The sequence below is a fragment of the Dermacentor albipictus genome, chromosome 6, assembly GCF_038994185.2.
Source record: "Dermacentor albipictus isolate Rhodes 1998 colony chromosome 6, USDA_Dalb.pri_finalv2, whole genome shotgun sequence".
Taxonomy (NCBI): Eukaryota; Metazoa; Arthropoda; class Arachnida; order Ixodida; family Ixodidae; genus Dermacentor; species Dermacentor albipictus.
Window position 1 is genome coordinate 27,860,701 of NC_091826.1, and position 21,632 is coordinate 27,882,332.

Here is a 21,632-nt window from a genome sequence, read left to right on the forward strand (position 1 = left end):
CGATAACAAACACCCTTTGAATTTTTGTAATTTTGTCGCCGATTCTGTAGCACGAGAACCTTGTTTACCTTTAGATAGCAAGTACAATGGAAATAGAGGTGTACATTATATACCTTTCGCTAGCAGCAGTGCTTACACTGGAATGTACGATGAGTCAGCTCTATGTAGCTGACGTGCTTGACTGGAATATCAATTCTCGACAACCGACGAATGTGCTCCCTGCTATCAATGCGTTTGGGCGGTACTTGTTGTTCTGGGCTCATGTTCACCCAATGAAGTGTTACCTTGCGTGGCTCATCCTATGCCAGTCTCTCGTTCCTTACTGCAACTAGAACATGAGAGTATATTTAACGCTGTCAGTTTTGCGCTTTAAACCAACAAGGTCAAGCTCAAGTTTCAAACTAAGAGCTTTAGGAAAAGCTTGATTATGGTACTATACGTTTCATTTAGTCTATGATAGAATAAGTGTTTGCTTAACTTTATTCTATCATTGAATATTTTTTTCTGCGCTGTATAAAAATCGCGTATTCACTGAAAATGCCAGCACACATGAGGTTTTCAGTGTCTATGACGAAGCGGCTGTATTGCTCTTCAAAACGCGGTCGCAATCTTGCTTCATTGCTATTTACCAATAACTATTCATCAACGGCGTTGATACGTGCATTATGCTATGCTATGACTATGAAAAGTGAAGAAGCCTTATTATTATTAGAAGATCTTCCGAAGAAGCTTGATGGACTGGCCTTTGGTAACGTCGGCGGAAAACGTCTGGTTTCTTCAATATGCACCTTGGGTGGAGTACTACGCCTTGCACAATGACGGGTGGTGCTTTGCTTCTCTAATTTGCGTTCTCTACCTCTTTTCGTTGCCTGGTATACATGTTTCCCTTTTCTATAGGTATGATCAGTGCGTTGGGAAGTGAAGTTTCAAAATTACTGCAACGTCTTTGTCTCGATGCAGGTTTTCCAAATTGAAAGCAACTTCAGCACGGGGATGATGCAGAATTTCACCATTCATGCCAGTTTCGCAAAGGACACAATCATCTCCATTCGACTTGCTGGTTCAGCGAAACGATCACTGAAAGTAGAGCTTACGGACCCTAGTGGACAGAAATACGCTGTTTGTAAGGGTGTTCCCTACGGTGACACAACGAGGATAGCCCTACCGGAGCCCGTAATGGTAAGGTGAACTTCCGAAAGCATTCATTTTCATTAGTTTTCCCCGTAAGATTCACGCACCCCTCGATGATCGCCTTCACCGCATGACCCTCGCATGAAGCGTTTGACTTCTCCGCATGATACACGGTGGTGGTTAATAGGGGTTGGTAGTGTCCAGCTACTACCAGAGATAATAAAAGTGTAGCAGTGCGAGCTCCACCTCGTGGCGGAAACACTTAGGAGAAAAAGAAAGTTGCCTCCACCTCCGTTTGGGAATGTCGTCACGGGCGGACTGATGGCAGGCTGATGTGTGCGTTTGGTGACCCACCGTACAAGTTCAGTGAAGGCGTCGGTGTGGCATTGTTGCGGGCGAAAACTTACTCGATACTTAGGCATGTGGAACTTGAAAACATTCTCCGCAGCTGCATAGTCTGTGGCATTAACGAGTCTGAATAAGACCCTCGTCAAACGGCCTGCCCTGATGTGCAATTCCACCCACGTAGACACCAAGCTTCGGTTATAAATTGTAACTCTTTTTCATAAAAAAGATATTTGAAGTTGAAATTATGCAAAGTGTACAACAGATATTCTGTTACGAGCAACGATTACTCAATGCTTTCACCAAAAGCTTGAGCTGCCGGTACGACACGTGTTCAATTCGCAACAAGCATCTAGCCCGGCACTGCGAGACGGCTCGACAGATTACGCCGTGGCCAAAAGCGTATCTTCCTTTTTTTTTGGTGTGAAATTGCGAAAAGAAAAATGGTGAGGCGATCTCAAACGTACTCGTTTTGGGACCGTCAGTCATCATTGGATGCGCCGTCCGTGAAAACGGGATAGGGAATCGCTGTCGGCATTGATTTGACGAGACCAACGAGACCGGTCGATGTGCGCCGCTGGTAGGGCCATTCCCCAAACTCTGTCGACTGGGCCACGTGCGCCTCCATGACGCTGCGGCACAGTCGGTGCGGTACAGTGTCTGGATTAGTATTTGCAGGAAGTTTCGCGAGACGGCGGCATTCACATAATTTTTCTGCCTTCTTTGCGGGCAGGCAGCGCCACATTTCCATAAAACGAGTTCCTGAGAACACACTCACACAGATATAAGTAGAGATAACTCGGAATATTGGAAAATAAACTTTCTTGTGATTTTATATACGCATAGCATTTCAAACGAGTTGAGGCCTGTACATTCATTCATAAATGGACGCGGCTCTAAAGTGCCTAATGCCACAATTCGCCGCAGGGTATCGCTGCCTTCGTTTTCAGGAGAGCTTAAAGGCCGATTTTAATATATAACTCTTTATTCGGGTATAAAGTTATGTTCCCTCCTATCCTTGTGAGTCACGATCTCTACATCGCTCTATAATCTCAATACGTATTGCGGGCGGTGGCCAGTCACTAGGGCACAATAGCCATGCGGGGACTAACAGATTATTGCAATTTGTTCGAGTTCCTCGTAAGCAATAACTTTAACAATTAGTAGGTGCCTAATAAATTTATTCCTCATTATGCCTACTTGCATACTGGGTTTGCTCAAAATACTGTGAAGTCTTTAATTGTAGGTGTCTTTAGCTACCGATATTTGTTCTTTGATCGAGAGACTTTCGGGAAATAGGTAATGCAATTATTACGTTCAGGGCTGAAAGTTCGTTCAGAAAATTATACTTAAAATAAGCTTCATATTGGAATGCGCTTCCAAAATATTTTTTCAACGTTCACATTCCAATATAATGAGAATTTTGCGAGGAACATTTCTATTTATGGAACGATTTTTTTTTTACTTCACTAGATAACAAACAAATTAGAAGATTTTAGCTAAATATCAGGCTGAACATTTTGTTACGTACGGAGAGAATGCTTTTGTCATATAAAGCACTGTTTTCGAGAACTCGCATTTAACTGTGAAGTTATGAATCATCAAGCCCGAAATTCATCAGGAACATGATTTCTCACATCATCTATCGGGCATTCCGTTGAAAAGCCCTTCCTAGCAATAATGTAGCTTTAGATATTGGATTTCGGTTGTAAACACGAGCGAGACACCAATGATCTTTGTGAGGCTCGGCTTTCGTGAGGGCGGCCTAACCACTTCGTTGACACAGAGCAGCACACAAGTTTCCTGAGGATCTGCGCGTTTTCTGAATGTTTAATAAAGAGGGAGGCATTCCTGCCTCCGTAGGGTTGCATGTGAACACGATTATATTTGCACGAAAGGTATTCGAGAACTTGAACTATGGTGAACGGAATGGCTCATGCACAAGAAGCAGGCTGCCGCCATCGGTCATCAATGCCATCGGTCATCAATCTCGCTCTGTATGTGCATGTGCGTGTGTGTCTGTGAGTTTTTTTCGTTTTCTACTTATTGATTGATGTATTGTACATGTCTATTCTTCAAGACGGGTACTTGGATGCTTCACCTAAAGAGAAACAGTACCGATGATGTCAAGGCCAGCGTGAGGGTGTTGTCACAACCTTCTGACAATACTGAACCCATCAGAACCAGTGCCCGATTGATTGACGTGTTGGGTAGACAACCCTCTCGGTCTGTCGTCATTGTTGACATCACAAAAGGGAAGAAGGTCGTCTTGAATGCAAGTGTTACTGCCAAGATAACTGACTGGCTTGGAGCAACCACTACCCTAACACCTCGTGACAATGGCCAAGGTGCGTAGAACGTTGCTCGATCTTGTTATCGCAGAGCTAAATTTAGTTTGCTATAAATCCTAAATATTCTCAGACTGAAATAACACAAGCGCGAAAGAATAGCAAAGCTCGAATATCAAAAATTATGTAGTTTGATTGGCGTAGCCGTAGACTGCCTTTGGGATCGGTCAAGAAAAGTGGTTTAAAACATGCTTTATACGCAAAGGTGTCACTAAGAAAGACGCTGGCTTCAGTAAATAAATATAAACGAAATTTTCCGTTAACAAGGCTAAAACCGAGGACACCTAGCACGACAGCTCGTTTTTCCTTGGTCAATATCTGTTTATTCCAATTTATACTGCCACTACGGTTACGAACACTTCGTGCGATATTCAAGCATGTTGGTATTGCATTGGTTGTTTTGCCCTCATGGCGAAACTGCGATATCTTTTTAACGCCACAGCGATAAGGACCCCGCGTCGCAGAAATCACGGTTCCCGGCGTCTAGCGTCCGGCGTCCAGCGTGGCCGTCGTTTCTGGAAAAATCATACCGAATCACGCACACCCAACCAAGCAGGACCCCCGTAGAGCACAATTAAGCTACAAAACTAATTGAATTTGCCAAACTAAAGTGCACCAGAAACATATGTAAAGTACGATTTATACAGTCCCTCCAGACATGATAGCGTCAGACTGAAATTTCGATATACGAGAAAAGATAATCTTATTACGTGGAAAGTCAAACTCCTTTTAACGCGATGGTGCAGCAGTTCGAGGTCTGTCCAAAAGTAGGAGAGGCGTGGCACACTCGGTTTCTTTAACATACCATCAATAACAGAACCAGAAAGCTCGCCTTCATGCATAGAGTTTGCCGCCAGCGTTTCCCGGTAAACATTACGGTTACATAAGTTGCATTTGCCGGGAAGCGTGAGAAGCAGTCGGGGATCTTTGAATGCTATCGCCTTCGACTGTTGAAGGCGAAGCTTAAGCGTCTTCCCATTGTTCCCTTTTCCTCTTTTTGAGGCGTTGCGCACGGTCAGTATCGGTATTCCGCATTCTGTATTAAGGTGTTTACGAGGTGGCGTGCTTTCATTATTGACTTTGCCGAATCTGGGTCACACGCAGTCGACTTTGGATGTGTGACCTTGAATTTCTTGCTTGAAGGGTATTCTCCCTCGAGAGGAATGGCGCACGGACTTTAAAACATTCAGCGGTTTTGAAATTACAGCCGCGCATATAGTAATAATTTTGAACACGCGCTTGGCACGGCGTGATCTACGCGATGCGCTAGTCGGTTTTCAATTCTCAAACCTAATGAGCAGCACTTCAATTGTTTTACGCGGTCCCTTTCGTTAGTTTTGCTTTCGTACCACCACTATTTGTGTGGAATCCTTGAGGCTGCTCAAAGGAACAAGAAGAAAAATCTACAGAAATTCTGAAAATTGTCCAATAAAGCGTAAGCATTGTTTGGCTCGGCTGTGGCTTCGTTTTTGCTAAATGCTGCTTAAATCCATTTACTAGTTTGTGGGAGTCAAACCATCTACCTTCCAGCGGCAATGAGTGCTTAGGCTTTAGTAGACAATTGTCACATTTTCTCGCCGCATCCAAACCCTTCAATGCAATTGTATCAAATGATCCGTAAAGCCGGCCACAAGCGCGCCGCGACAGAGCTGCAGATCGTTCGAAAGCGAACGCCAGATAAATAGCGACCTTATAAAGAAAAGAAAGACGCTTGATTCTGCAACCTCTGAGAGAGCATGGCGAAGCGTCGTCAGGGGAGAGGGAATGCGAAGTGAAAGATGACAGATAAAGAGGGAGGATGTGGCCTAAGAGACTCCATTCACTATGCTCGAAAGGTGACAGTCCTCAGTAAAGTTGCCAGCGTTGTAGCGGGCGCTTACGGGGTGCCTATTCCAGTGGAATTTATAAACTCCAGCAGGCTTCGCAGCGCAGGGAGCTACGGACACACAGGGAACAGAAGGCCAGTCTCTGTAACCGCTGGAAGGCCGTGGTATCTGTGAGTGTTGATCACTATGGAGCGTTCGTGCGCCAAGGATGGGCAGGCACGGAGAAGGTGCTCCAGAGTCTCGGGGTCGAACACCGGCTGTCGCAGCAGCGCGCGAGGCATCGCGTGAGGGGAGAGTGCATCGCCGCGATGGCAGCTTTCGCAAGCTTGTGTTATGTTCGCGTTCCTTGTCCGTACAACCTCTAGCCGGCGTTTTGACTGCGCTTTGGCAAGGCCCAATGAAAACGCGCCAAGCTTGTCAACGTGCCCGTTTGCCTACGAGGTTTTCAGTACTCGAAGGACGCTCAGCAGCGTTTACTTTGGCATAGGGCTATCCCAAATTCTTAAGTAGGCCCACGCCCAGGTTTAAAGTTGGCCCGTCCCCAAATTTCAAGTTGGCCTACCCCCAAAATTTCCAAGTTGAACACCCCCCCCCCCCCAAAAAAAAAATATATTCAAGCTAGTCCACCCCAAGTTTAAGTTGGCCCACGTTGAATATTCACATTGGCCAACCCTCAAATTTGTTTCCCCACCCCCAAATTTGAAGTTGGCCACAGCAAAATTTTAGTAGGCCTTCCTCCAAGTCTCGGGGGTGCAAGTTGACCCAAATGAAAATTTCAAGTTGACCCAACCTCGAAATACAGTTGGCCCGTCCCTGCTATAGATTGTCTCATGCATTTTCTAGGGAGCCCTAGCTAAGTATTTCTATATATATTGTTTTTATTTTATTGTTTTAAATTTTTTCATGTCGCCTTAAGAAGCTACCAGTCACTTACATTTACACTTTCATAACGAATAAATCATTTAACATTGCAAATACGACGCATTTTCGTGCAGATACAAGGCATTACACATTTCACATGATGGCGCTGGGGATCGAGCTCGGGAAAGAAAGCTTCCGCTTTAAAATTTATCAATACCGTGAGCATTGATTACTCTGCACACTCCCGTAGCGTGGCGCTACAGAAATCGACGTGGAACAGAGATTGTTTAACGATGTTATTGTTCTGTTGTGGCTGAAGTTCTGTAATAGAAAGTTGCTGGCGCAAATTTGGCACACGCGGGCGCTTGTTGGAATCGGTTGGCGCAAGACCGGGCTAATTGGAGATCGCAGTGAGAGGCCTTCGTCCTGCAGTGGTCATAAAATAGGCTGACAGTGATTATTATTATTATTATTGTTGTTATTATTATTATTTTGCAGACCCAGATGTGTACGCAGATGACGGGAAGTACTCCGATTACTACGCCGACTTTATTGGAAGTGGATGGTACATCTTGGAGGCATACGTGAGTGGTCACAACGTTAACGCATCCTGCAGGACGGCATGTTCTGCAAGCTCCAATAAGCCCCTCATTATGAAGCAGGATACCACCGGTGAGTACGATCATTCAGACGTTTTCGTGAAACACTCGCGCTGAATGTAGAAACACGATCCTTACTTTTTTTCGGCAGCCTCCTGCATGAGCACGAAAATCTTTTGCTTGGCATCAAGCTAAAAAACAAACCCTGTGTCACGTAGTGAATGCGATGACGTGCTGACAGGAAGCAAACCGACAAGCCACGTGTAAACCCTCGTCAGAATATTTTATGTTGTATGCAAGTGCGGGAGGGCGGTGGGGGGGGGGGGGGGGTTAGTTCATTGACAAAGGTACTACTGCTTAAAATGCTGCGTGTATTGGGTCTGCTTGATTCAAGTGCCTTTGAATGGGTACACTGCCTTATAGCCGGGCCACTACAAATATTGAAAAGAAACTTCGCCAGCATAATCACAAGTCCCCTGTCATCCGTGCCCAGCGCCCGAAAGAACTACGAGAATGCACATCGCACAGTTGCATGGTTATCTACCGCAAAGACACAAAGCTAGTGTGTAATTTTTGAAGGACCGTAACTTAAGGTAACAAAAGAACAGCTAATTACTTAACCTCCATCGGTGGCGACCCAAGAAGACGGCGATTGTCTAGGCCAAGCACGAACAGTGACATGCAATTGAACATTATGCATGCCAGGTTTTTCACACAGCTTGTCGTGCTACAAGAAGACAGAATGAATAATATTATAGGTATGTATGGCACAACAGTTTTATTTTGTGTCTAGCAAACTGTAGGAGAAAATCGCTCATTGGCTTTCAAAGCCACAGTTTTGACGAAGTCAGTCTCAGGGACTTTCAATCTTCAACCATTCCTGATTTCCCACCAATGTGCCTGCGGCATCTATGAGGTAATCCTAACGCAATCTTAATGCGACACTTGGCAAATCTTTCAAATGAATTAGATGTCAACACCGCCACAATATTTCTGAAAAGCATGAACCTTCCTCCAACAGAGTAATGCAGATCGGAAGCGATGGCATCGTAAGCTTGATCTATTATTAATGAGGACGCGGGCCGGGATCGGGCCTACGACTTTCTGGCTAGGGTCGGATAAGCGTGGGCATGCTATATGTAACTTCCCAGGACGCCTACTCTAAAAATTCCTACCCTTGCATTTTTTTATTAAGAGGCGCCTCTGGGGCTTTGAGAAAGCAGGGCAGGCAGGCAGCGGCCTTGGTGCGGCACAAGGCACAGATTAAGGTCCCAGTGACCACCCGTGTCTACCTGCACGCCGCACCTGCTTCCACGTTCGCGGCATTGGGTGACTCGTCAAAGAAGTTCCGAGGTTATTCGCATCTTATAAGTTTTTCTTTCTCTTTCTTTTCTTCTTTCTTTTCTGCACAGTTTCAGTAAGGGATGAGTAGTGTTGTTGCTGGAGGTGAACCTAGATTTGCTACATTTGCCCGCCTCTTCAGTGATGCATTCCGACGCTTCACAAGTTGCACAAATGAGCTTATGATGCACTACCTTACAAAGGTAAATGAAGTGGCCCGTAGGTCCGAAGTTATTAACATGTAACAGATAAATACATTTTTCGGTAATCCTTGCTGCCGTGATCGTCATTTTCACAGTACAACAAAAATTCATAATTGTTTTCCGTCATCGAAGCAAGGGCGGGTATGCCGCGCTGACAAACATTCAAGCGGTGCAGAAAAGAAGTGAGAGGGCACCAAGGCATGAGTGCCGTCTTTCGTTAACAAACATAGAGCTGCAATCATACCTGCCAACCACGAATTTTTTGTAACGTTTAAGAATTTGATCCATTCACGATTTTACGAATGTTGCCGATAGTTTTAGGAAAAATCATTTCTGCACGTCGGTCTCTGTACCTGCCGTTGCAAGCCTCTGTTCGTGAAAGGAAGCAAGAGGGATGCTTGCCTCTACCAAGATTCTACCAACTAGCCCTGAAGTAGGTGAAATTCGCAATCGCCTAATCACTGAAAAAGTCACCGTGATCAAGCAACTATGTGACTCTTGTAAATTTTCACTTTTCCAAGTTTTTGGCACACTCGGTGTGCTACGTTTGGAGTTAAGCCATTGCTCGAATGCGTTTGTGGTATCCCTAATAAAAAACGAGTGATCAGGTCATTTTAAAAAAGATCGTGCTATCGTCACCGCTGAACTGGGCGCCAACAGGAATTCATATCCTAAACAGAATTTTGGTGGGGACTGAACGGTGATGCTAAACCGATATTTTTGAACATGCATGCGCCAGAGCTGAACCGGAACCGCAATAAAACAACAATATTTAGCGGCTAGCCGCGCATTGGTTTTGGCATAGGGGGCGACACGATTACTAAACACGTTAACGGTTCTTCGAATCAACTATTTCAACTGGCGTGTTATGACTATTTGTTATGACTAACAAGCTGAGAATATAAATATACGAGAATACGTACAGACGATGGGCACTTGCCGTCCACCACGGCCAACTCTACTGGGACTTTTGGTCTTGGCTCTGCGAGTTGTACTCCGTGTCCGAAATTTTTCAGGGACTCTGCGTAATGGCCAGATTCGTTGAAACTGAAAATTAGGGACTTTGTTTGCAACAAGGCGACTTCACATTTTCATAGACGCCATATGGCATTTCTTTCTTGTGTGTGTGTGCGTGTCCTGTGCTACGTCGGCGCTTGTGTACGGGGGTGCATATTTCTTTGGTTGATCTTGACCCCAAGTGTTATTTAAAAAAAAAAACACCACCGCTAAAACTGTAGTGGTTGTAGCAGCGCGAGTGGTCAATTCAAGCGCAACGCCCAACGTTTAAAAAGCGCAGAGATGCACCGAGCCCGGGAGTGCGCGGCATTTGTTCGTGTGGGTGCCATTCCAACATCCGGATTCAGGCAGAGTGAAAGTTCGTGCATATCACGGAACACATTAACTAATAATTGGCTGAAAACTGGACGCCATTTGGATTAAGCCAAAGAAAGCAATAGGATTGCTCCTCATTCGATGTGAAATGTGGTAGCACATGAGCTTTACCCATATGTGTCACCATTTATCTTTTATATAAATTCCCCTACAAATTTCCTGCCTTGAGCTTCAGCATTTTACATTTTACCGGTTCTTTGAAAAACAATATTCATACCAATTAGTAAGTGGTGTGGAAGTGACAGGAAATAATAAATCGCTTTTGAAAGGCACCTTTCCTTAACGAGCTCTCAGGTCCATGCGCGAGAAATGACTGATGCATCCAGCAGAATGTCTTTTCACCGACTCGTTTCCTTAGCGGTGTTACCGTCTCCTTATCTGCACCTGCTAACTCTTCACATGAAATCACCTACCGTAAATAAATCGCAGCATAATGATAGTGTTTACAAGGATCTTTCTTGACAGCAAGGACAAATCCGTGTTTTGTTTGTTTGTTATGTCTGGAACGCTCACAACAATATTTTTATTTGCAGCATCACCTGCAGGGCCCTGCAAAGTGCCCCATGAGTATCCCAAAGAGTGTTGCGAACTGTCCCATAGGTATCCCAAAAAGTGCTTCCCTTCCTACAACGGCACCTTCAAGTACAAACCACAGCGGCAAGAAGAGACAATCAACGGCACTTCGTATATTGCTGTCGATGGAGGAACATTCTATGTCGACCACAATATCACCGAAAGCATGTATCCGCCATTGAAACCTTGGAAATTTCGAGTCTGCTGTGCGAGACCAGGAAACAATGGCACTCTTCTCGTTGAGATGAGCTGGAATTGGGCGGGTGCACACCTGAACTCTGGAAAAGGTTGGTATTAGATTAGCTCTGAAAGCGCAGCGAGTACTTTCCCACATAAGGACGCCGAAGAACGAAGTGAGAGTGTGAAGCATGGTTCTGGAATTATTCCCCGGGGAACTGGTCACCTGAAACGAATTTGGCACGCGTTGAGTGGAAGTGCAATACTCTGACTGTTAAATCAAACGTGTAATCCAGGCAAACTGAAATCAAGCCTATCCGTGACTTTTCGTGACGCCACCTTTGTTGCGTGCAGAATTAAAAATGTATCTACGAATCGAGAATAGCTGTGATATCTAAGCCCGAATGTATGTAGTTTGTATGGTGATACAGATACAACATAACGAGAAAAAATGGATACTGAAATAAGGGCACAAAATATAAGCTGTTTAAAAGTATTCTGTCTGTAAGATGAGGACAGGCGCAATGTAGTATCGAATATATGCTGGCGTGTTTTGTTACCAATTCGAGATATACCTCGCATGAGAAATCATTCGCTCAGGTATTGCTCTAACATTTGTTTCGTTTCATGTGTTCTCTCTAACAGCGTCATCAATCGATATCCGTGTGAGTAAGACGTCAGCAAGTCTCGAGGAAAACTTCGAGTTACAAAAGAAGATTGATTCAACCCATTTGGTTAAGGGAACCTTAGAACCTGGTGAAGCATTCGAGCTTAACGAAGTTACCGTATCGCTTTCTCGTGACTGGGCAGAAGTTACAGAAAAATATACAAGGTGGCAAGTTAAGTTTGCTGCTAGAACGACGAACTCCCTTAACGTGACTTTCGAGCTGTCAGATGTAGCAGAGTTGGACTACTTTGACGAGAAAAAGCACACATCAGAGCCCACAAGGCATACATCCGCAGAAGGTACCACAACATCGACAGCTGGAAGCACAGCCACGTACACGTCAAAGGCGCCAAGAAAGGATCCCCCGGAATACACGGAAGCTGACAAGGGCAATGAATCTACAGGCGGACACAGCGCCGAAGACAGCAGTGATGGCACATCGACATCTGCAATGCCTTTGGTTCTGGCTCTTATTGTTGCTGCAGTGGTGATCGTTTCTGCCGGACTATGGGCGCTTAAAAAGATCAAGGATGAACGCGAAGACGTGGTGCAAAAAGTGGCTTCTATTGAATTGACAGCCACAAGTGTGTCAGGGCAGTAGAGTTGAAAGCTTTGGAAGTTAATGAACTTCACTCAAGACGAGACATCAGGTATTGTTTTCAGGCTCGCATGTTCTTGCTGAGCCTGTTGTTTCACCGAAGATATTCAACTAATTCGTAATATTACCACACTGCACGTGAAATTTATTGAAAACTCGCTGCTTCTGGTGCACCTGAGGATCAGCGCAAAAATATTTATTTCAGCAACTCCGTAATATACTTATTCAAATAGCGACAAATGTTACAACTGCTGGATTGAGAATGTTGCTTGAAAATTATGCCTTTGGCAGCATCCCTTAGAGATGTTTCATAATATGCTTCTCTCAGTTCCGCCACAATATGCACTGAGGTCGAGTTACTGTACGCTTAAACCACAGCGCGATCGAAGGACAGTGCATGCAAAATCAATGCGCCTTGTGCGACAATCTAGAAAGTTGAAGAAAAGGGGGTCCACCGAGGGGCCCGATTTTTTTTTTATTAGTCGTAAGGAGCCAACAAAAATAGAGCATCGCTAGCGAAATGCGAAGGTTGTGGGATCGTTTCCCACCTGCGTCAAGTTGTTTTTTCATCCACTTTCATTTCCATTATTTCATCTTTTCTTTATTCATTTATTAGGCACAAGTAATTTCCCCTATGTTGTCTTTGGTGGGAGTGTTTGTTGGCTTGTTATGATAAATCTAGAAAGGTGGCATTGCTTAAGCAAGGACGGTGTTCAATTCTGTATATAATTCTTAACATGTTTTACCAACAAAGACTTGCAGTGAACGAGTTGCCAATTTAATCATTGAATCAATAAAAAAAAAGTTAACGCGCGATAGCAAGCGAACAAGAATGGGCAGCGGTTGCAGGATGTATGGTGGTTGCAAGGGGAATCTGGAAAGGGAGCTGCAGGATTACAACAAAGGTGAGAATACCAGGCTTTAAGTATTTCTTTCATATGCATTGGTAAGGTGGCGCTTTCCGTATGAAGTGGTTCCCGGCGCACGCCGGCGAGTGTGCATCCTCACCGAACCACAACGAGACTGCCCATTCGGCGGCGCGAGCGCTTACCTTCCGCGCCCCCGAGAGTGACCGTTCCGTGTGGTGGTTCGAAACCAAGGACAGATTGACTAGTTATGCCGAAGTAACCAAGTGTTACCGCTTAGCTCGACGGACGATGCCGCCTCCCCACCCGGCACTCAGTCGGGAGGAGGCCATCATCCTAAGACAAATGCAGACCGCGTCACTCCTTGCCCCCACAATGCTGCACGTGCTTCACCCAGAGCTCTATCCGAGTGGGCTGTGTGGTGTTTGTGCAGCGGGTCCGGCGGACCAATGGCACATCATGTGGGACTGTGCCAGGTTCCCGACGGCAGCTACCTCCAGGACTTACCCGCCAGAACTTCAAAGTGCGCTGCAGTCTACAGACAAGGACTCACTATGGGCCGTCCAGCAGGCCCGGGGTGCGCTCGAAAAGCACAAGCCTCGTGACCCACTACAAACGGGCCCAACGGGGCTAGTGCAGAGTATAGTATAACCCCGGGTCGACGCTTGGCCAGCGTCACGGCTCGTTAAATCATCGTTTGCCGGCACTTTATTAAAGTTATTCCTATCCTATCCTGGCGCTTTAGGGGCAGGATTCCTTACAAGCTTCCTCAAACATGCAGATGAAAACGAATAACGTCTATTAAGAGGTAACTAGTCCGGTTGCGTCGACTAACTTCAGCCGTATAATTACGACACCACATTTTGCCTGTAATTGTGGAGGTTCTTGATTACCCTGACTACATCTTCTGCGTCAGGAATAAGTCAGGAATTGTGCTCCTCAGAAACGTCACACCTGAACGCAAAACGAGCTTGCAACTCATCCAGACAAGAAAAGAAAATGATAGCTAAGCAACATCATCCGGGAAATATGTTTCGTAGTTTTATCTGTCGCGTAAGCTGCAGTAAACCTTCGATTACTAATGATAATAGAAATCGTTATGTCACGTGCGTGCATATAAACGTGAAAGAAAATATCCCTCTGGTGACGAGAAGACTCGCCCTGACCACGCTGGCGCAATAATGAGTCGGGGCAGAGGAGAGCGAATGCTTTGTGCTGCCCGTTGTTGAATTAGTTTCCAAACTAATTGGGGGAAGTAAGCGGGGGAAGGAACAACGAGGCGAAGCGGCGAAACCCAGAGGAAAGTCCAGGTGACGTTGAGCGAAGTGGGGGAAGGAACAGCGAAGCGAAGCGGAGAAACCAAGAGGAAAGTCTCGGTGACGTTGAGCGAAGTGGGGGAAGGAACAACGAGGCGAAGCGGAGACACCTAGAGGAATGTCTAGGTGACGTTGAGCGGAGTGGTGGAAGGAACAACGAGGCGAAGCGGAGAAACCAAGAGGAAAGTCTCGGTGACGTTGAGCGACGTGGGGGAACGAACAACGACGCGAAGCGGAGACACCCAGAGGAAAGTTAGGTGACGTTGAGCCAATTGGGGGAAGGAACAACGAGGCGAAGCTGAGAAACGTAGAGGAAAGTCTAGGTGACTAGTCTAGGGAACAACGAGATGAAGCGGACGAAGAGTCGCGTAGGATGAAGGTAGGCGGAGGCGCGCTGTGGAGGGGGGGGGGGGTTGCGTCCTCTGACAGTTGCTACAGGTTTTGTTCGCGATATGCACGCGCCGAGTTGGTCTGTCTCGTGATAACGTCACCCTCGCACGCCGTGCTCTGTGCGTGCGTGTGAAAGCATGCGACGGTGAGCCAAAGATGGCGGTTGAATCTCGCACGCACAAGGAAGGAAACGCGCCGTCTTCCCACTGGGGGTGGTGGTGGGGAGCGTTTTACTCTGGCGGCTGCTGCGTGTGGCACGTCCGCGCGGTTCCTGCAATAATAAAGTGAGCTTTTTTTCACTGACGTTTCAGTTTTTTATGAGAGGTTTATAAGACTTTCAAGCGATTTCGTCGTTTAGGCGGGTCGCTTAAGGAGGCCCACGAGATTATTTTTCCTGCCCCGAGCCAATATTTATAGACGCGCAGTAGGGCAGTGCTTACTGCTCTACTTTCTGAAGTCAACCTGCTGTAACTCGGCAAGTTTCGTCATTGAGTGACTATCTGCAACTATAACGTGCATCGGAAGAACAAATCAATACCCCAAAAATGTGAGCATACACTGAAGGCATCACCGACCAGATAGGTCCCATTCTTGGCTAGCTTCATGACCATTACTACAGTGTGGTAAGGTTCCAGTTGGTTTAGCGTCACGGTCATGATCAACAGCAGCATATTAATCATTACCATTATCATCATCATTAGCGTTGTCAATGACGAAGTGCATGTGCACCACGCATCTGTTCTTAAAAGCTCTCAAAAATTTTTCAATACTGCTTCGCCAATCTAGACGAATCTTTAAACGAATCTGAACAGGTTCGTCTAAACTTTTTCTTAAGTTACCCGTTTCATGACCAATTCAACACAGTGGGCATGAGCCACACTTAGAGGCAAACAAACAAACTCATCCGATTCCTGGTCATTCCCCTATAGTGGGCATGAGCCACGCTTGCAGGCAAAGCAACCACCCAACAAATTGCTCCTGAGGCTGTTTTTCATCTGGTATTCTTCTACGGTAAGTTATAGCTAAATATTAATGAAGTGTATGCTTTTCATATGTAGTTTTGTTTCAGCGCTTCTTTCAGTCTGCTCTTCTTGACATAAAACCACGGTGCATTTTTTGAGCAAGGTAGGCGAGCATGAGGCCGCATTTTTATTCCAGAAATGAAGGCTTTTCCATAGGTGTCTCGTGGTGCCATTCATTAATGACCTGTCGATAATGCTTTCAGTACATTGGCGCCAAGCGCGTTTTTGTCTCTCTGGCGCCGCATAACGCAATTATGCGGGGGCGAAAGCCTCGAAGGTGTTAGAGGCGGAGCCCTTGTAAGGCACCGGCCTATCCATCCCGAAGATCACTGAGCGACGTCAATTAAGCCGGAATGGCTTTTCTGCCTGGTGCAAAGGCTCGCATCTGTGCTCAGAGCAATCACTAGTGCTCTGTTTTTGATGTCAATGTGGAGAGACGCTTAATCCGGTTACACTTCGCGCTAAAAGTCTAGTTCCCTCGGTTCACACAAGCCTGAGCCCTGGAGAGATAAGGTGTACGTTTTCACCTGCAGACCCATTTTTGACGTCTCTGTCAACATTTGTGGCGCTTTCTCACCCTATGGGAAGATGTTATGAGGTGTATTGTGCGAGATTATGGACGTTTTCTCTAAAATAATACCTGCTCGAATAGCGGTTTTTATTAAGGCGAAAACTTTAGATGGCTCATGGGTCGCATATTCCGTTGTCCGGTGTTTTGGCCACCCCCCCAAAAACCAACCAACTTGGAGATATCGGCGAACAGGCCATATCTCAATGTTGGATTCCATTTGATATCGTGAAGGTCAGGAATCCAACCCGCGACCCTTGGTGCTAATTAAGGCCAAGTAAAAATAAGCACATGTAATTATTATAGAAGCAGTTAAGGCAATCGAACCCACGATCTTTGTTGGGAGTCGCACCCACAACCTGTGGGGTTAATTACAGTGAAGTTAATTAGCGCACAGTTAATTATGGTACAGTTAACGCATCTGAACTCATGATCTTGGGTAGGAGAAACCAAGGAATAGGAAATAACGCATTCGAATGAAAATATAAAGCAATTTAATGAATGTCTCGTGAGTGCAAGCTTTCGCCTTTATACACTTTACCGTATGCCAAAGTGACAGTAACCCTTTTTACTCTGCTTCTCCTACTGTACTTCTTTTTTAAGACTGGGTGTCTTCACTCACTCGATGTAATATCGACCACTGCCAGGTTTCCTGCATTTTATACATATCTGATACACAATAGCCATCAGCATTCAAGACGTGTATGAATCAGGATGCCTCTTAAAGATTAACACGGCTTTCAAGAAATTGACATGAGGTAGAGGGCTCCTTTCAAAATATTAAGTAGCCTTCCAAGTAAGTCAAATCTTAAACGTTCGTCGGGGAGGAGTTTTCTACACCAGACTGTCTGAATAAAAAAAAAATGGGAGAGGTTTTCTTTTAATAACCCACGTACACGCAGTCGCAGAAGTTCGTGGAAGTCCTTTTATCTTTCCCTAGCGATCAGGGTGTCATACACATGTGCATTGAATGGTTGCGTTCCGCCGAAGAGAGAAAATGCCTCCACATACATGGAGGGGTACGGGCGTAAAAACAAAAAGGGCCAAGCGGGGAAAACATTGGCATTGATACATCGAGTGTGTATAGGTCGCGAGTGTGGGATGTGCACATGTTTTCTGTGCATTTCAATGCGCTAACAGGGAGTGCTGATGCCAATAAAACGGCTTTAGTCTTCACAGAGATAACTTAACGCATCTTCAAAGGGGCCAGCAAATCAGCTCAGAAGGAGCGGCACCCGTGTCATATTGAGAGAAACTGAGTCTGTTTGTGTGATTACGTGAGTGTGCGCAATTTGTTGTGTTAGATTTAGAACACGCAAATATGCATGAGCTTGCTTGGCTCTGATCCTAGCAGGTTGGCTAGATATGTTTGTATTCTTGTGAGGCCGAAGCTCAGGTGAGCTGAGCCAGGCCTTGATGAGTACGAGTTCACATGAAACCGGCCGGCTGATAACTGATTAGTCACGAGGTTGAGTGAGCTCGTCTGAGCATGGTTCCAGTGAGTGAGCCTTAGTGAGCCTTCGGGTACTAAGGCTCCTGTGTACACGTCTGGATGAGTTCCGCTTATTCTTCTCACCTATACCTTTCGTACGCACAGTTTCGCTTACTTACGCTCTCTGGTACTCACTCTCAGTATTCCCGCTTTCGTTCGCTTTTATATGCGCGACGGCTTCCTCACCTCAAACTGCACATACTGATCACCTATTCATGCTTACAAGCATTCAAGGGGAGCAATCAGGTCCCCCCCTTCACGTTTCCACTGACTTCCACATATTCACTGTCACACATTCACCTGCGATTGTGTAGACATTTCCTATCCTCGAAAATTATTTTTCACAGTTTGTTGCATAACTGTGCCGCTCGCAGCTGCGGGCATTATTTAACCATGTAATGCCTAGACAGACTTCCCCGTCAAAGAAAATCGGAACTTGCTCGTTTTCATTTCTTGCCAGGATGAGTAAGTTCCTACAAAAAAAGGGTATGTGAGCAAAATTCATTTAGTATACAAATTATTTCATTTGTTTTACAATCGAGAACACAAAACTCGCTGCATCATATTTAAAACATTATAATATATGTAATGCGCTCATTTCTTTCTGGTTCAACCAGATTTTGTTATAAAACTACGCATTGCACAAGAAATGCGTTCAATAAGTGTTCATACAGGATTTTGGGACCGGAGAGCGTAAACGGAATAATACAAAATTACCAGCACACTTTCATCTCATTTATATAGCAGACAAGGTAAATCCCTCGCGCAACGTGAAACGAGAGCGGTTATTAATCTTTCATCCTGGCACAGATGTCAAAGGGCACTCGCTATAGGGGGAAGTCAGATGTAACCACGAAAATGACCGCTATCACTGGCTTTCAAGACACAGATTCAACTATCATGGCAGAGCCATCCTCTATTTCACTGTCCATCCTGGCACGGAGATTACATGGAATCCTACCTGATACGTTTGCTGAACTCACACATGGCCACAAACTCGGGTTCAGTTCGACTCGTATCACTCGTGTCCCGGTACTGAACTCGTTGAGGGTCGCTGAATCGAGGGTTGAGGGTCACGCATCCCCGAGGCCAATAAGATTATTGGAAGAAAGACAGCAGACCAGGGTTACATTTAAAAATGACATAAGCATTTCCCGCGTCGTTCCGATCACTTGTACTAAGAACAAGTACAAGAACAAGCAGGCTGTCTGTGTGAGACTCGCCCGTCTGTACACTTGCTCGCATCTAACACTGTAGACGTTTAACGTTTGTTAAAGGAATGTTTTTACAAGAGGTGTAATTAAACAACAGCAATTATTCGTTCAGTAATCATCTGCGAAGCTCCCAATGAAGGCAAGAATGTTAAAGTTTCGCCACACATTACGCTTGACGTGTCTCTCGTCTCCACCAATCGTGAACTCGGTGTCATATACAGTCGAATTTCTCTAGAACAAAATGAACTGTATAACGAATTAGGAATCCTATGAGGGTTCTATTTTGAGTGGTGCAGTGCGCAATGTTCAGAACGAAGTGATCCGAATAACGAATGATTTCGGAGTCCCTGAACACTTCTTTTAAAGGCGTTCGACTGCACAGTGGTTTAACAAATGCGGATCAAACGGCAGCTTGTACCGTTGCGATACTGTGTAAATGCGAAATTTTATAGAACTGCCGTAATTATGTCACCCAAATTTAACATTTACCGTACGACACCCATAATATCCTTCCAACTTCGATGAACTATGTGAACGTGATCCGTTCCGTTCAATAAAGTAAATGAGTTCTAGAGTTTTATGTTCGAAATGAATGATTTGAACATAAGGTACGTTGTAGCGGTGACTACGGAATATTTTGAACCTACTGGATGTCGTGGACTTTCAAAAAATTTTTCAGTGCACCAGCGCCTTTGCATTTCGCCCCAATCGAAAAGCGGCCACCGAGTTTGGGGTCGAACCCACGATGGCAGACTTTTCGCTGTGCCAGCTCACTAAGCAGGACAATTAAATTCTTCATTCATGTGGCTTGTAAAAAATGAGACGGGGATAAAATATTCATTAGTGAGCAATAACACAAGCCACGTTACAAAAACGAAACGACCCCGTTCAACGTTAGTATAAACGCACCAGCCTTTTCGGTGTCACAGCACGTACAATCAGGACCATTTGTTTGCCACCCATGTGGCTGGGCGCGCGGTGTCTATTTCCGGCACAGGATGTCGCTACGAATTGCGCAAACCAACTCTTTATAATCATCCTCTATATGGCTTTTTGTAGGCATGACATGTAAGATTTACTGCTTCTCATCATTTGCATTACAGAGAAGTCATGGCCGTGTCCAAGGCTGCACCCACAGCAATGTTCGCGACTGTCGTCTACGGACCCATAGGCAAAAGTGACGGCGGTTACACGGACATCTTGGTATCCATCCACCCGGATGTGACACCCAACGAAGACATCGTCCACAACCTAAAAGTACGTGCGACGACTGGAACTTTCTTCAAAAGTTATTCAATAAGCAAATACGAATATACCAAGGTGGCAATAAAATTCGGCAACAGGGGAGACGAGACTGCAACCAAAGTGCGCATTGATTGTGAAAGTGGCGAAGTTCAGAAAGAAGCGTCAAAAGCAAGGACATCTTCGGGACTCTGCAAAAGGCGTGTTACAGAAAGCAAGCATTCGATGACTCATAAACTAAACGCTGTACAACGACGCTTGGCGGAAGTGTGCAATGAGGATTGCGACGAGCAATCCGGCACGGAAATGGGAGGTGAAGTGGAAACGGGTGTAGAGGTTTTTTATGCAAGTGCCAACAAGTATTTCGGTAAATGCGGCTTGGGAAACAGATTTCGGTCGATATGATAGACTTTAGATATTGCATTTGAATAATTTACTTCACGGGCTGTTCAGGGGTTATAGAAAAGTGTGGATAATAACAAGAAAAAAAAGAAACATACAGCAAGAACAATAACAGTAAATTGTTTAGTACAGCATATCATATTTACCGCAAATAAAGACGGGGACAGAGAGAGAGAACACAAAAACAACACGTACCGCCCGTGTTGTGTTGTTTTTGTGTTCTCTTCCGCTGTCCCCATCTTTGTTTGCGGTCAATATGACATGCACTGAACACCAACCAGGCCATGCTGAAGTTCTTCTGTTTAGTACAGGTTATGCCAAAGCGCAATCATGAACATTGTTGAATGTTGTATACAAAAGACGGAAGCGGGAAAGTAACTCGAATCCCTGTTTAGCAGTGGAAGTAAACTATTCAGAATACAGGATAGTTCCTTATATTAGAACACTAACTTTGTGTCTTTCGTTAACGCGTAGTGAAATGCAGTTAAGAGGGCTTTGCAATGATTGTTTCACATTTTTCGTTGGTGTAGTACATATTGTGAAATGCACGTGGATGAGAAATTCGACAGTGCAGAGATAGGTCAAGAAGGTTTCGCAATTTTTTTCATTTGTGAAAGGACTGAAGACCGGGAGTAATGCACCCCGATAAAACATAGCAGAGTGGTTCTGGACGCAAGGAAGTTAGTTTGCGGGTCTCGGACACTTGACACACACTCTAGGGCACACGAAAGCCTCGTAAAGTAGTAGTGTTAAGAAGCAGTCAGATGAAACTTACGAAGATGAAATCCACGTGTTCTTTCAGCATAATTTGTAACGCGATCAATACACGTCTGCCAGGAGAGTGTATCGGTAACATGCACACCGAGGTGCTCGTGCGTGCTAACAAGGTCCAAAAGGCTTCCATCAAGAAATTAGATATATGGTTCAGGTGGTTTAGTCATGCGCGTAATTGGGATGACTTTACATTTGTTTTGTTTCAAGAATCAAGCATTGCACGAGCTGGAAATGTCAACGTCAGACTGAAGGGTAGGGTAGATGCATCGATGTTAGAAATTTCTC

At 45.2% G+C, this 21,632-nt stretch overlaps 2 protein-coding genes and 1 long non-coding RNA gene across 6 annotated transcripts in view; 2 read left to right on the forward strand and 1 right to left on the reverse strand.

The window, feature by feature from the left end:
* LOC135905084 (calcium-activated chloride channel regulator 1-like) overlaps window positions 1-13,479 on the forward strand; it is a 45,174-nt gene extending 31,695 nt beyond the window's left edge. For 2 of the 3 annotated variants that reach the window (XR_010565310.1, XR_010565311.1), the window contains exon 10: window positions 961-1,101. Coding sequence is in view for 1 of the 3 variants with exons in the window: in XM_065436054.2 (XP_065292126.1) it covers window positions 961-1,179; window positions 3,557-3,824; window positions 7,010-7,183; window positions 10,580-10,906; window positions 11,442-12,064 (1,611 nt within the window). In the remaining 2 variants the exon portion in view is untranslated. Of the gene's footprint in view, window positions 1-960; window positions 1,180-3,556; window positions 3,825-7,009; window positions 7,184-10,579; window positions 10,907-11,441 lie in introns of those variants that run through there. The other variant, XM_065436054.2, reaches the window with a different exon arrangement.
* Window positions 1-21,632, reverse strand: part of LOC135905085 (uncharacterized) — a 63,227-nt gene that overhangs the window by 33,289 nt on the left and 8,306 nt on the right. For both annotated transcript variants that reach the window (XR_011515100.1, XR_010565312.1), the window contains exon 2: window positions 9,578-9,675. This is a non-coding gene — a long non-coding RNA (uncharacterized lncRNA). The remainder of the gene's footprint in view (window positions 1-9,577; window positions 9,676-21,632) is intronic.
* LOC135905083 (calcium-activated chloride channel regulator 1-like) overlaps window positions 15,574-21,632 on the forward strand; it is a 43,575-nt gene continuing 37,516 nt past the window's right edge. Inside the window, exons 1-2 of the mRNA XM_065436053.1 lie at window positions 15,574-15,644; window positions 20,033-20,186. Coding sequence (XP_065292125.1) covers window positions 20,040-20,186 — 147 coding nt within the window. The 5' untranslated portion in view covers window positions 15,574-15,644; window positions 20,033-20,039. The remainder of the gene's footprint in view (window positions 15,645-20,032; window positions 20,187-21,632) is intronic.